Source organism: Falco biarmicus, chromosome 9 (genome assembly GCF_023638135.1).
Source record: "Falco biarmicus isolate bFalBia1 chromosome 9, bFalBia1.pri, whole genome shotgun sequence".
Taxonomy (NCBI): Eukaryota; Metazoa; Chordata; class Aves; order Falconiformes; family Falconidae; genus Falco; species Falco biarmicus.
In genome coordinates this window covers 37,316,962-37,330,734 of record NC_079296.1, presented here as the reverse complement: position 1 = coordinate 37,330,734, position 13,773 = coordinate 37,316,962, and the positions used below count along the sequence as shown (strand labels likewise).

The following is a 13,773-nucleotide window of genomic DNA, read 5'->3' as shown; positions in this document are numbered from 1 at the left end:
GTGCTGCAGTTCAAGTAAAGTCAGAAAGATGTATCTGTGTTTCCTCTCTAACGATTAGAAAAAGCTCAGGGACTTCAGTCACAATACGAATGTTACTGCAAATTTAAAGAAACTACTTTTTAAGTGGCCTCCTGTTCCTGGAGGTATAGAAGAAAGTTTCTGCCAATAGTTCATGCATTGAAGCTCTTACGTTGTCTCTGCTTGCATCTAAGTCAAACCTTTCATATCTTGTTCTGAAATTAAGCTTCTCTACAGATTTTTCAATGCCCTTTAATGCAGAATTGCAGCATTGCCTGGCTAGTTTGTTGGCTTTCAAAGTATTTCTTTAAATGCACCTCAGTCTTCATCTTAGCTGGTTCTGAGAATCCTTGCTGTTTTGTTAGAACTGTCTGTGTTAGGTTTTGGGGTTTCATTGCATGCTTTACTGTTATATTGTTACAGGGTTACTGCTAAATTTTTGGACTGCTGATGTACATTTTCATAGGGCGTTTCTTGTTCTTTTGAAAGAGAATTCTGACTTGGGACTTGTAAAAGAAGTTATGTGAACCAAGCTTAGCATATTTTCTGCTAGCTATCCTTTAGGGAATTAGGAAGGACGAATTATTTTAGGTAAATTTGCAAATATGTTGAGTGTGGTTGGTTTCTGCCTTTCTGTAGCAAAGACCATTTAAACTGGGAAATGCCCTTGAAAAGGTAAATGGATATTAAGAAGGAATTTCAAGCTACGTTCTTGTTATTAATTTTTATGTCAATGTGTTTACAGCTGAAATTCTAGAATTAGCGGGAAACGCGGCACGAGACAATAAGAAAGGAAGAATTGCCCCCAGACACATCCTCCTGGCAGTGGCAAATGATGAGGAACTGAATCAGGTATCCATTTACATTTCAGTATGAGAGTTACGTGCTGTGGCACAAACGAAGCTGCTACCATGGAAGGTTAGAAACAGTTGGGTCTGACATGTGAATGAGAATGCAATTACTAGAGCAGAAGATGACATGATTGTGCCTTCTTGATTAAAAGCAAACAAAAAAGAAGGTTCTGAAGCATCTTAACTTAAATCCTTTCAATATAAATTTTGCTTCTTTTGTAGCCTGTGAGTCCTGCTGAAGTGAGTAAACTTGATGCTTAATTTCTTCTTCAGGAACATCCAACATTTAAAGAAAACATGCCATATGGAAGACCTTTTCCCAAAAGCTGTAGTAATGTATGTCTTCTATTATACTGGCTGCGAGGCGCATCTTGGGTAGGGGTCTGGCTCACTCTCTGCTACTGCTGCCTCCAGGACTGCCTCCCTATCTGTATTCCCACCAGCCACCAGATTGCGGCTTGCAGTGCTCTGACTCTGAGGATCACTTGTGGGATCACGTCTGCTAAACTTTTTGAGTGAGAAGAGATATCATAGCATAGGCTATGAATTGCAGCATTCAGGGGTGCTGGAAAAGTTCAGTCAGCATCAGAGTATCTCTTCTTGGTTGGCCCCATGTGAAGATATATGACATCATTCACACTTTGAAAGATTCCTGCACTTAATTTGACTGCTTTAAATAATGAAAATGTGGTGCCCATGAAGCCACCTAGCTCTGTTTCCAGTCAAGGGGACTGAAAAGTCAAAACAGAGGCCAAGAGAGAGAGAAAAGTGTGCTAACACCACCAGCCTGTTCCCTGCTCTATGGTGCTGGTCACTGGCCTGTGAACTGGAGAAGATCTAGTGTTGTCCTTTAGGAACTAGCCAGACTTTGTCCTCCACATAACATCAGAGCCCATTCCTGTTGTTCACCTCTGCACAGCAGGTTCTTGGGGCTCATATTTGCTTTCTCTGAATCTGTTTCCCTGCCAAAGGCATCTGCAACTAGTCCTTTGAGCAGGGCTGTGGTGCAGTAATTTTTTAAAGTAGCCTGCAGGCACTTACCTTCTCTTACCCTTGTTCACTGCTTGTGAGTCACCAAGGTCAGGTATGCAGAAAGACCAGCACTGGAAGAGACAAATGATTGACCAGTACAGTAACAGAGTTCTCCAGGACATGCTGGCTGGCATCACCATCACCTGCCACATCGCTTGTCATTATGGATTTTCTCCCTAATAGTTTTTTGGGGGTTGGTTTGGGTTTTCTGTGATAAGGAGACAAGGTGCAGTGCTTCAGGAAGAGTGGACTCTACGTGCATCCATGTAATGTAGTCAGCAAGAATAGCTTGAGTGCAGGTTAAGAGAATCTGTAACATGCGCCTTTACACGGCTTCTCCTTGCAGTTGCTAAAAGGTGTGACGATTGCAAGCGGAGGTGTTCTGCCCAGAATTCAGCCAGAGCTTCTTGCCAAGAAACGGGGTGCCAAAGGCAAATCTGAGACCATCCTTTCGCCTACTCCTGAGAAGAAGGGAAGGAAATCCATGGTGAACAAAAAGAGTGGGAAGAAGGCAAAGTCTACCAAGGCCCGGACACCCAAAAAGGTAAGCACGCGGCAGGTACAGGATTCCAGAGGTGTGGGGAGAGGGAATGGATCAAACCCAACTAAGATTATTAGGAGGAATAGATCGGCACTTCTGCATTGTTTGTTTGTAGCAACTGGAAGTGCGAAGTAGGAAATGATAATAGATGCACCAGGATTATCTTTTCTTTAAGCTTTAGGAAAAAAAGGCACGCACAGTATTTTTTTAATGAATTTTCATAACAAAATCCTTTAAAGCTTTGAGGGCAACTTTTCAGATTTCCATGTCACCCTTTGCAATACTTTCTTGATAACTGTGTAGAATCTCTTTATCTCCACACTAACCATGTGACAGTGAACTCTAGCTTTTAAAATAAAGCAAGATGTAATTGGAAACGTTTTCTACTTGAGAGATCTCAGGCTTTCAGCATTGTACTGTTACTGGGTTGGTCTTAAAGATTTTTCACTGTCCAGAGGACATGTCCTGACACGGTACATAAATGTCATTTTGACAAGCTCTTTGATTCATGTGTTCTTAGTTGTACTGTTAATGTTTTTTTTAAAGTAGTTGCAAGAAGAATAAATGATTGGAATTTGACCACTGCACCTTCCCTTACGGTAGCCCATCCTCTATCACATCCAAAGTGGTTTGATTTGGTAAACCAGTAATGCAGATCAGTGCTCTTGGTTTGTCATTCCAGAGCATGCATCTTAAAAACACTGCTGAATTTTTGATTGCGTAGGATTAAACAATATTAAGCTTTGATCTAAGCTTTTTAAACTGCTGTTAAGCACATATTTCTGGAGGCCTCAAAACTTCAATACTTTTCCATAACTGAGAATATGCAGAAGTACTTTTAAAAAGAAAACAAGAGTTGCTCAATAGGATGCCTCTGTGTATTGATCTCTGCTACCCCCTTACTTTGAATTGTGCACATCCAGAGTTTAGCACTTGATAGGAAGAGTTATCTTCTTGACATACCTTAAAGCAAATATTGAGAGATGTGAGGACATGCTCCTGCAGCCCTGGTAGAAACAGGTTTGCTGCTCATGGATCTAGGCTGCACGAAGGAGTGTCTCCCACAAAGGGGATTTTTCATGCAAACTTCAGCTATTATTTATCTCATTTTGCCATTCTGACTGCTTGTGTGGAGGTGTGATGGCTCACTCATGTCAATAGGGATTCAGATTTATGATTTATTAGCTAAGACTTAACTTTTTTTTTTTTCAGCTCATAAGGTTGTTTTTTCCTTCAGCTTGGAGAATTTGACTGGGTTACTAAGTTACTAACTTTGTTTTAGTATAAGCTCTGCTCTGTCAGCAGCAAAAATAAACTAGCACACACCCACCCATGAATACAACCTTAACTGTTGGTAAAACTACAGATGGATGTGGGTGCCCTGACTCTTAATGTGACTACAAACGTATGTAATGCCTCAGATGAACCGCTGATGTTTTAGCATTATATAAACAGTGAAGACCTCTGTTGCTACATAATCTTTTGGGGTTAAAAGGCTATGAGTGATATATTGATCTGAGAATACGATATTTGTAGTAATTCATTAAATCTGTCCATTACTGAATAAGGGTGAATATTGTTATTTTTTTCCTTTGAGAATTCTTGCTTTTTCTCTCCCCCCAAATAGAACAAACAAAAGGACAATGAAAAAGAAGGAGCTTCAAATTCAACATCTGAAGATGGACCTGGGGAAGGTTTCACTATCTTGTCCTCCAAGAGTCTTGTGCCAGGACAAAAGGTAATATGAAGTTATAACAGATCGGGATCACAGCAGTGGAGCCTAGCATAAATAGAAGGATGCTTTTGATCTAACATCAGTACAAAATCCCTGTGTTCCCCCTTAGGGGTTCCAAATTCAAGGCCAAAACTCACTCAAGTCATGGGCAGGGTAGAAGGTCTCAAAAAATGTGTCTGCAGGTAAAAGATTTCCAAGAATAAGGCTGGTCAGCCTCTCTTTGCTGTAGAGAACCATACTGATTAATTTCTTGGCCTAAGCTGTACTAGAGTTTTGTTCAGTTTGGACTTGGTTATGTTGTGCCTGGCATACTGCCAAACTAGGTTTAACCTAGGCTATTTATCATTTATAAAGGGCTATTTCTGGGCCAGGTCCCAGGATCACCCAGAACTTCCACATGTTGTTTTGTGTCAGAAGCCTGGGTGCTCTATCTGAAAGTGGGCTGTGGGGCACTGCTCTCTCACAGTGCAAACTGAGGACCTCACCAGAGCTGCAGGGCATGCCTAGTTCTCCACCTCAGCACGGACTGTGACACCTTGCCTGGCCGGAATACAAAACTGTGCCACCAAAAAACACCCTCCTGTCTTTGGTGTCCAGCCAACCATCTGTCCCTTTTTTTGGTTGGGGTTTTTTTTTTTCCCACCCCTATACTCATCAAGAGGAAGATGTTTTTGCCTGCCTTAATTTTTGGACCCTCTGAGGGAATCTGGAGTTTTTCCTCACAGATTTAACTGTGGAGATATAGTCAAGATTATTTGTTGTTGTTGTTATTATTATTATTATTATTTCCAATAGTACCTTTGTCTAGAAAAAGTGTTCTTCCTGAAACTGCATCTGTAAGCCCCTCGTACTGATGGTGTACCCTGTTGTATGAAGCAGTGCTTAAGAGTTCAGTCTGCTTTATCCCATTTTTGCTAAAGCAGTGGTCCAGAATGGGCCAGACACATACTAGATCGAAAAGATTGCTAAAATCAGTAATCTGGCTAGGTAAATGAAACTTGGATCTCCTCTATTAGAGTCCATCCCTGTCCTCAGTTCCTCCAGAATCTGTGCACTTTCTTCTCTAAAATGGGCAGTGCTTATACAGTGTACCTTGGAAGAAGTGAGGTGTGCTGGGCACATGTTCAGCAACTGTAAAGTCTTTTTATTGTAGGATTTCTGTCCTCTGTTGTTGCCCAAAGAGATAAGGCTGTGAGATCTGGGGGACAGCCTTTTCTGAGCACCTTAAGACATCAGGTTTTGGGCAGTTCCTATATCTGGATATGTGGGTGGGTAAAACATTCCTTATTTTATTTATGCCAGGAACTGCAAGGGTAATTAATTACTTGGGTTGTGAAGCCTTTGTAGTCAGGATAGTGTTTAGCCCTTCTTCTCAGCCCCCTACAGTAGTTTGCTGAGGGCAAGTACAGGAGAAAAGCTTTTTAATTTTAGTATTTTTGTCTTTAAATAGAAGCATTTCCAAAGTCAGCCTTTTCAAAGTGTGATGCTAGAACATGGATTTTCTGGCACTAACTTCCTCTGGAGCAAGCTTCCAAGCTATAGGCATATCACAAAATAATCTGAGTGGTATACAAATTAAAGGCTAAAAATCAGAAATGCACATATTGGACACAATAGAATTACAGATCTCTGAAAGACTGAATCCAGCCTTCTTTGATTTTAATTTTTTCGTATGAAAGTGATTTTGCACTTGGATTACTATTTTTTTTTCCTACTCCCTCATTATTTTTACAGCTTTCTCTGACACAGAGTGACATCAGCCATATTGGCTCCATGAAAGTAGAAGGCATCGTTCACCCTACAACTGCTGAAATAGACCTTAAGGAGGAAATAGGTGAGGCTCTGCTACGCGCAGAAAAAACAGATCTAGAGTTGGAACAGTAGCTGGTCTACTAACTGCCTGCTGAGATCCCATCCTGTTTCATCTGAATCTTCCCCAGGCCATAAAATATCACTTACAACACTTCTGAAAATCAGGCTGGATTTGACTAGGTATAACAGGCTAATGACTAATTTATCTTTTTTTAATGATGCCTTACGACAATCAAAACAGATAATTTGTTGAAGCACATGAGCCTCGAAGGTGTAAATAATCGTTATTGCGGTCTTTGTTGGATTGTTTTTACATCTGCCTCTGAAATTTGTGACAAAATTATATATGAATTGCACTTCTAAGTATGCTTTTCATTGTAGGATTTTACATACTTTAGAAATACTCATGTACAAGCCTTATACTGCTCATGTGAAATAAGGAAATATTATTACTGTTGGTCTACAAATGCAGAAATTGAAGCAAGAGGGAGGTAAAAAAGCTGTGCAGACAGTTGTATAGAGAGGCACAGAACCTAGCAGCAGGCTTTCGGTTCATTGTTTTATACAGTTAGTCATTAAGACTTCCACTGCCATCTCAGCTGTGTTTATTTCAGAAAGTAGGAGGGTTTGTATGTTGAGTTATTTTGGAGGCTGAAGATCTTGAGTCCTGAAAATCCCACTCTTCACTATTTTAGCCATAAGTCAGAGTAGGATAGCATTCTTACAGGTAATTGTATGAAAGTAATTTCCAGTAATAACATACAGGGGTTTTCAAAGTCAGTGAAAAGTAAACTTTATCTGTGACTGGATAGTGTGGTAAACATAAACATCAGCTGCTGCTGATAGAGGGAAACAGGATAATATGTGTGCAATGTTGTTGTTTGAAATAATGTAGAGGTGTTTTTTCACTGTGATACTTTGAAGCCAAGGCCTTTTGCTCTGTGTCCTTGCAGGCAAGGCATTGGAAAAGGCTGGAGGGAAAGAGTTTTTAGAAACAGTGAAAGAGCTTCGCAAATCTCAAGGACCTTTGGAAGTTGCTGAAGGTAAAAAGGATACTACATTCTCTTTTGGAAACAGATCATTCAATATGTTCTTTTCTCTGGACATTTTGCTCTTTTCTTGATATTGCTTATGTGATGTAAATCTTTCTGTTTCTTGTTTGAAGCTACTGCTGATACAGACAGCCTGCTTAGTGGGAGCCCGGGGCAGGAAGGAAGAATAAGACACCTGTATGCTATGCACACTCTGTCTTTGGGCATCTAGGTGCCACCACAAGTTACAGCAGGCCAATTAATTTATGTTTGGTGATTTCTGTCTGTGGGAGTCCAAAAATTAAGGAGAACTTGTGCTGCCACCTATGTGCCATCTTTCCTGTCCCATTTGCACTGCATTCCTTAGTAATAATCAGAAACAACTCTCAAACATATGAGGTATAAGAACAGTGGCAGTTTATAAATTATTCTGCTTTATGCATATTTGATGAACAGTACCATCCAAACAATCACCTTACTTTGAACACAAACAAAGATGTGATACAATCTTTAGAACCGGCATGCTTTTTGGAAGAGCAGTTGCTGCTCTTTTCCCAGGCACTATGGCTGCATTATAGAAATACAAATTACAGAAGAGCTCCCTTCAGATGCTTAATACATCTGTAGCAGTTAATAGTTTGGGACTTGAGATCATGCCTGCCTTTATGGACAAATGAAACCAATGTATAGGAGTTGAAGGTGGCTGGAGGGCGGATGGAGAGAGTTACAATATATTTCCTAGTGCCTTATTTGGCTTAGTATCTCAACACTCAAGAAACTAAATTATTTAAGTAGTCTAGTTTTGGAAACTTCCTAAATGAATAGCCTAATTTTATAATCTCAGCTGGCACGGAAACTTTTGTACAATTATTTTGCTTCACTTTTGCATTGAATCAAAAGTATATGCCATAACATCAAACTAAACTACTTTTCTCTGTCAGCACCACTACCTAACTAGAAAATAGACTCACTTTATGCTACTAAGGCAGTCCCAGGAAAGAAGATAATCTTAGTTTAATAGATAGGAAAATGTATGTTCTCAAGCATTTGTGTTGTGGTGCTGTGTTTGAAATTGCCCCTTCTGCCAGTTTGAGGCAAGCGATAATAGATGGTTGTTAATCACTGGAGGTCTACTGCAAACACTTAAGCTCCAGCCTAATGGGCTTGAATTCAAGTGCTGCTTACAGGATACCTATGTTTTCAGTCAATTTGCTCCCTGTGGTTAAAGGCCTGATGTTTCTCTGGTTTAAATTTAAGTAGCACAGTGAAACATTAGATGGAATTCCTTTGTGTCTGCAACAGAATTCCTCTGCAATGGTAGACAAGTGAATAAATCCAGATTTTTCATTTTGGGGCTTTAATTGCATAGCTAATTTCAAGGTGTTTAACCTGAGATTCCCAAGACCTAGATTTCTAGAAGTGCTAACGGTCACTCTTGCAACAAAAACAAACTGATGCCACGCTGTAGACTCTGCAGGTCCTGGAGAAATATTAGGTTTTCTGAAAAATTCATCTGAGATTCCTGATTGGACATAACTGACGGAGACTTTTAGTGTCATCTGAAGTTACCCAGCTGTGAAGTGCGTCTAAATATTACTCCCTAAAACTCCAGACCTGTAATGATGATGCAGGATATTTGTGCAGAGCATTCAAATAAGGCTGTGGCAGCACTGCAGAAACGTCTATTGGGGGTTTAATGATACTGTGTTCAGACAAGGTTTTGATACTTTGCATAAGACAAATCCAGAGGCCATGCTGAATGAGAAGGCTAAAAAATATTATTGAATAGCTGTATGTTAACCAAATAAGCCCCAGGTTCTTTGGTCTCCAAAGAAATAATAATTGATCACAAAAGTAATGATGAGACAGGTTACGACTGCGAGTTAGCCATTGTGGTGTATTTTAGTTCCTAATGTATTTCTTTGGAGAGGTAATGTAATCGAGAAAGTACGTTGGATTGAGAGGTCGTTTCAGGGTGGTTTCTATTCAAAACTAAATGTTGTATTTTTGTTTCTGTTAGCTGCACTTACTCAGTCTAGCGGCCTAGCGGCGAAGTTTGTCATCCACTGTCACATCCCACAGTGGGGCTCAGACAAGTGTGAAGAGCAGCTTGAAGAGACTATAAAGAACTGCTTAACAGCCGCAGAAGACAAGAAATTGAAGTCCGTGGCTTTTCCCCCATTTCCCAGTGGCAGGTATGACTCCTCCTGCATGGGAGGATTCTGTATCGGGTGGCAGTGGTGTAGTTAGCTGTCAGAGAGCTGCTGCTGTGGTAGAGAGGTTACCCCCCGGTCTGTGGCACAAAGGAGGCTGACCTTGCCTCCAGAGATGGCTGTGGCAGGTGCCATCTGACACTGTGCTTCTCCAGCTTTAAGGAGCTTGAAGTGCAGTGTTTACATGCAATGACCAGAAAGCCTTTATATAGAGAAATTAACTAACCCACAGGAGAGCTGAATGGACTTGCTGTGTTTACTATTGCTAGGCAGTAATTTTGATTCTTCTACTATGGGCCTGCACCACCTCAGTTTTTATGTCACTTCATTTTGCTGTGGTAAATCTTCCTAAAGCTACATTTGTACTAGTAAGATTATACCAGTGTAATACTGAAGGCAAGTAACAGTGATGTAACCTGAGCCAGATAAATGTGGGGTGTTCACTTAAGTCATCCCAAAAATATATATTAAACAGAGTAGTCAAACAGAATGTCTTCTTTCAAAAGAAAATCAGTGTTTCTCAAATATAGTTCTGCTTTATAAAGGGAACTATGAAACCAGCCATGAAACTACACATTTCTTAGTTAATAACTAGCAAATAAAATGTGCTTGACTAAGAAATCCAAACTATTTATCTTTTTTTTTGCTTTTTTTTAAACCAAACCACAGTTTGTTAATCTTGCTTGATCTCTGATCACAAGAAATGTTACGCAAGACCTCCTAACTGTAGTAGTTGTTCTTTCATGTTGGAATTCACACACTTACATTTAATTTGAAATGTAACTAATGATTTTGTTAGTAATGCCCAAAGAGTAGAGTAAATAGTACAGTCTGGTTGTGTTGTCCTGGTAGTGAATAAAATGAAAGTAAAACTGTATTTTGATCAGTGAAGTTGCCACACATCACTGAATACACAGGAGGTTAAAATGCCATTTTTACACAGACACTTTTCAAAACAAAATAATATTTTTATGGATCAGGACAAAAGAATAAATAGAGGGGCGGTGCAATTTTTAATTATTTTTCTTCCTTTATACATAGATATTTTTTTTGTTTATATTGTTCAGTCAAAAGAAAACATGATAAATTGCTTTACAAAGTTCATCTCTCAAAAATGAACTGTAGCTTTTAATGCTAGTAGAAATAGTCTCTATAGACCTTATGTCTCCAATGAGCATTATCTAAGAATAATCCAGTCTTGGAGCATTACTCTTAGTGCAGATCTTTCTGCTGCTTAGTTCCATTTCACTCTCTGTTGCTCTTGCAATTACCTCCAGAATATAGGGTAAGTCTTACCAGGTGCTGTTGGTTTACACTTTTATTTACCAAAGGATCTCAAAGTTGTCTGAAAAAAGGCAGTTTTGCAAATAAGACATCATGGTTTTACTATCATTTTAATCCACCTACATGTCTGGACAATAAATGCTGGGGGGTTTGGGTAGATCAGGGATTAAGCTGTATCAGTTCTGTGGATTTTCATGTTTCATCTGTCCCATCTTTGAGACTATTTACAGTAACTGATACAAAGTAATAATAGGTGGGATATCTCAGTTGTGCCAGGGCTTTTCACCTCAATGATCTTGTCATTAAAAAGTAAAGAAGTGCAGTTCAAGTGAAATTACTTGTGCTGTGAAGCAGCTATAAATTAACTGAAAAACATTTTGAAAAAAACCTTATCGATAGTTTGCTGCCAGAAAGGCGTATTAGTTGAGTTGCTGCAAATGCTGTCCGAGGACTAGAAGTAGGAAAATCTGTTTGCTAGTAATCATTTGGATTACAGTGGATATGGGTACAGCAGTTGTTGATGACTAGTTTTCAAGTTGTTTTTTGGGTGGTTTCTAATATAAATATAAGTACTCTGAAATCACTTACATAAAATTGAGTAAGGAGAAGTGAGTAGTACTAAACTTAGAAAGGGAAACAAAAATGCATGCACATCGCAGTGCTATCGGGACGGGGGAGCAGGGGAAGAAAAAGCATTGCAAAGGCAGCTCTGGATGCTATTAAAAGAAATACAGTGGGTTTTCAAATGTAAGGATTGTTGGGCACTGGGATGGCTTATCTGTGTATTCTGATGTAGCCCCATCACTGAAGATTTTCAGGCGAGAAAATTTTTTTCAGAAGCAGAAAACTTATATATAATCCTGCCTCAGAGGAAGGACATGAGCTAGGTTGTACTGGCCAATGTTTTTTTGCATGGATCTGACTTCCTCTGGAGCATTATCATGCGGTAGAATCTAAATAGGAGGCATTAAACTCAAGAGCAGCCAGCAGAGTTATGCCCAAAGACCCGTCTGAAACCCCAGCTGGGTCTTAACTCACCTTCAGACAATTCAGTGTGTCCCAGTAAAGTCTCATCCGTACTCTCCAGGGTATGTGGCTTCCTACATTCTCATGTGGCAAGCACTGCGTTGACACTCTTCGGTGTCGTGCAAAATGAGCAGAACTATTACAAGCGTTGTCAGGCAGCAGAGAAAATCCAGCAGGGAATGCAGGAGAGTGTCTTTCCCTCCAGATGTCATTGGCAGAGATGCATGTGTCTTCTTCAGGAGGGGATACTTTCTAGGTTAAGGAATCTGTTTAGTGTTAGACAAGTAGAACAATGTGGAGACCTTCCTAAGCATGAGCATACTGCAAGGCAGAGTATTTCATTAGATAGGTATCAAGGTCAAACTGTAAAACAGTTCTTGAAATTATGTCCAGTATTAAAGCAGTTGTATTTTCACATAAACAGAGGTGCAAAGCAGCTGACCTTCGTAGCAACTGTGCTCTTTGCAGTGTGCTCTCAGCCAGTTCCCTTGTAGTACAGAGATGAGGGTGAAGGAGCTCTGTTGCAGCTGAATGGTTTTGTGACTTGAAAAAAGGAGTATGGGAATGATTAAGAAGGAAAAAATGCTGCTGCTGAGAAACTGGAATCTCAAGGATGTGGGCCAGGTGCCCTAAGAGATGTCAACACAGTTGAAAAGTCCACTTACTGTAAAGACTGGTAGCTTTTAGCTTTTCGGATTGTAGGTTAGAGAATGTCGCCATCAAAATGAATGAATGAATGTATCTTGGCCTTAATTTGGACTGGGGTTGTAATTTCAATTATTTTCACTGATGTCTCAAGTGAAGTATTTTTAATGATGGAGTGAGGACATCAGCGAAGTAGTTGATGTATTTATATTTATTATTTTTCCATTTTCAACTAAAAAAATAATCATTGCTTGAACTTTTTAGCCTGCCCAGCATGGCATGGAAAACTTTAATTCTAAGACAGAGTGTTAAAAAACTTCGTGTGGTTATGAAAAGTAGAAGCAGATGAAAACAGTAACTATGCCAGCAAGGAAACTTAATAGAACAGCAGATGAATATTGCTATCAAAGCCATGGGGTTTGCTTCTGGGATTTACATATTGCAAAACTGCTACTGGCAGTGTCCTAACAGCAGCCTGTAGTTGTGGTACAGCAGTTACAGCTTGTTCCTTTCAGCATCATGTGTGCATAATGCTTGCACAGTTGGCTGACACTCACTTGTTCTGTTTTCTTCCCCTACCACGTAGAAACTGCTTCCCAAAACAGACGGCAGCCCAGGTCACTCTAAGAGCTATTTCCACCCATTTTGACGGCACCAGCTCTTCGTCCTTGAAGAACATTTACTTTCTGCTCTTCGACAGTGAAAGTATTGGCATCTATGTGCAAGAGATGGCCAAGCTAGACACTAAGTAGCAATGGCAGCCAAATGAAACTTTATTTTTCAACAAACTTGAGTAGCATTAAAAACATTAGAGGTGGGTTTTATTTTTTCAATGTGATGAGGCGGGGGAGTGGTAGTAGTGTGATGTGTTGTGACTTGATGAAGAGCTGTGACTAGAGATGAGAAGGGTTTAGTCCGATTTCTTCATGCTATCAGCATCCTCTAGCCATTTATATCACCTTAAATAACTGAGTTACCATTTCTTTTCAGGAGTTTTAGTGTCCCTTGTTACTTTAGTTTAGAAGTTTTTAAAGAGTAACCTCATTTTAGATTTGTAGTGATAAATTTTTCATACACACACACATACACACACACACACTTTAAAGAAAGCTCTTAAAAGTGTTCTGCTCCCTTTTCCCCTCCCTTGAGGGTAAACTTCTGCCTCCAGCCCACAGAGAGGGGAAAAGGATTTTAGAAGTGATGCATGAGGAGCTTGTTTTGCTTTTAACTCACAATAATCTCTGTAATTACTGGGAATATTTCATGGTGATTTTGTTTGTTTTATAAGAAAAAAGAAAAAGATGTGTCAAGTGTGGTTATTGTTATAAACCTACTTTTGCTCTGGGAATCTCTCACCTTAAAAAAAACAACAAAACAGCAGCATCTGTAAATAAGTGCTTGCTGTATCACACTTAGCACACAACTAACCAGCTCTTCTGGCTGAAGCATAGAGCTATGTGACATAATTAAAGCTGCTGTGGAGATGCTGACACAAAGCTGCATTATATTCTGTTGAGTTCCAGGTTACCATAGCCTCTTCAAGGCTTTAGCCATTCCTCCTGCATGCTGCAGAGCAGATTGCAGA

General features: G+C 39.8%; 1 protein-coding gene across 5 annotated transcripts in view; it reads left to right on the top strand.

Annotated features, from left to right (window-relative positions):
- Positions 1 to 13,006, top strand: part of LOC130154609 (core histone macro-H2A.2) — a 28,612-nt gene extending 15,606 nt beyond the window's left edge. For all 5 annotated transcript variants that reach the window (XM_056350789.1, XM_056350787.1, XM_056350788.1 and 2 more), the window contains 7 exons: positions 764 to 870; positions 2,248 to 2,445; positions 4,070 to 4,180; positions 5,912 to 6,011; positions 6,943 to 7,032; positions 9,041 to 9,215; positions 12,775 to 13,006. In XM_056350789.1, the coding sequence (XP_056206764.1) occupies positions 764 to 870; positions 2,248 to 2,445; positions 4,070 to 4,180; positions 5,912 to 6,011; positions 6,943 to 7,032; positions 9,041 to 9,215; positions 12,775 to 12,940 (947 nt within the window). In that variant the 3' untranslated portion in view covers positions 12,941 to 13,006. The remainder of the gene's footprint in view (positions 1 to 763; positions 871 to 2,247; positions 2,446 to 4,069; positions 4,181 to 5,911; positions 6,012 to 6,942; positions 7,033 to 9,040; positions 9,216 to 12,774) is intronic.
- The last annotated feature ends 767 nt before the right edge of the window (positions 13,007 to 13,773 follow it).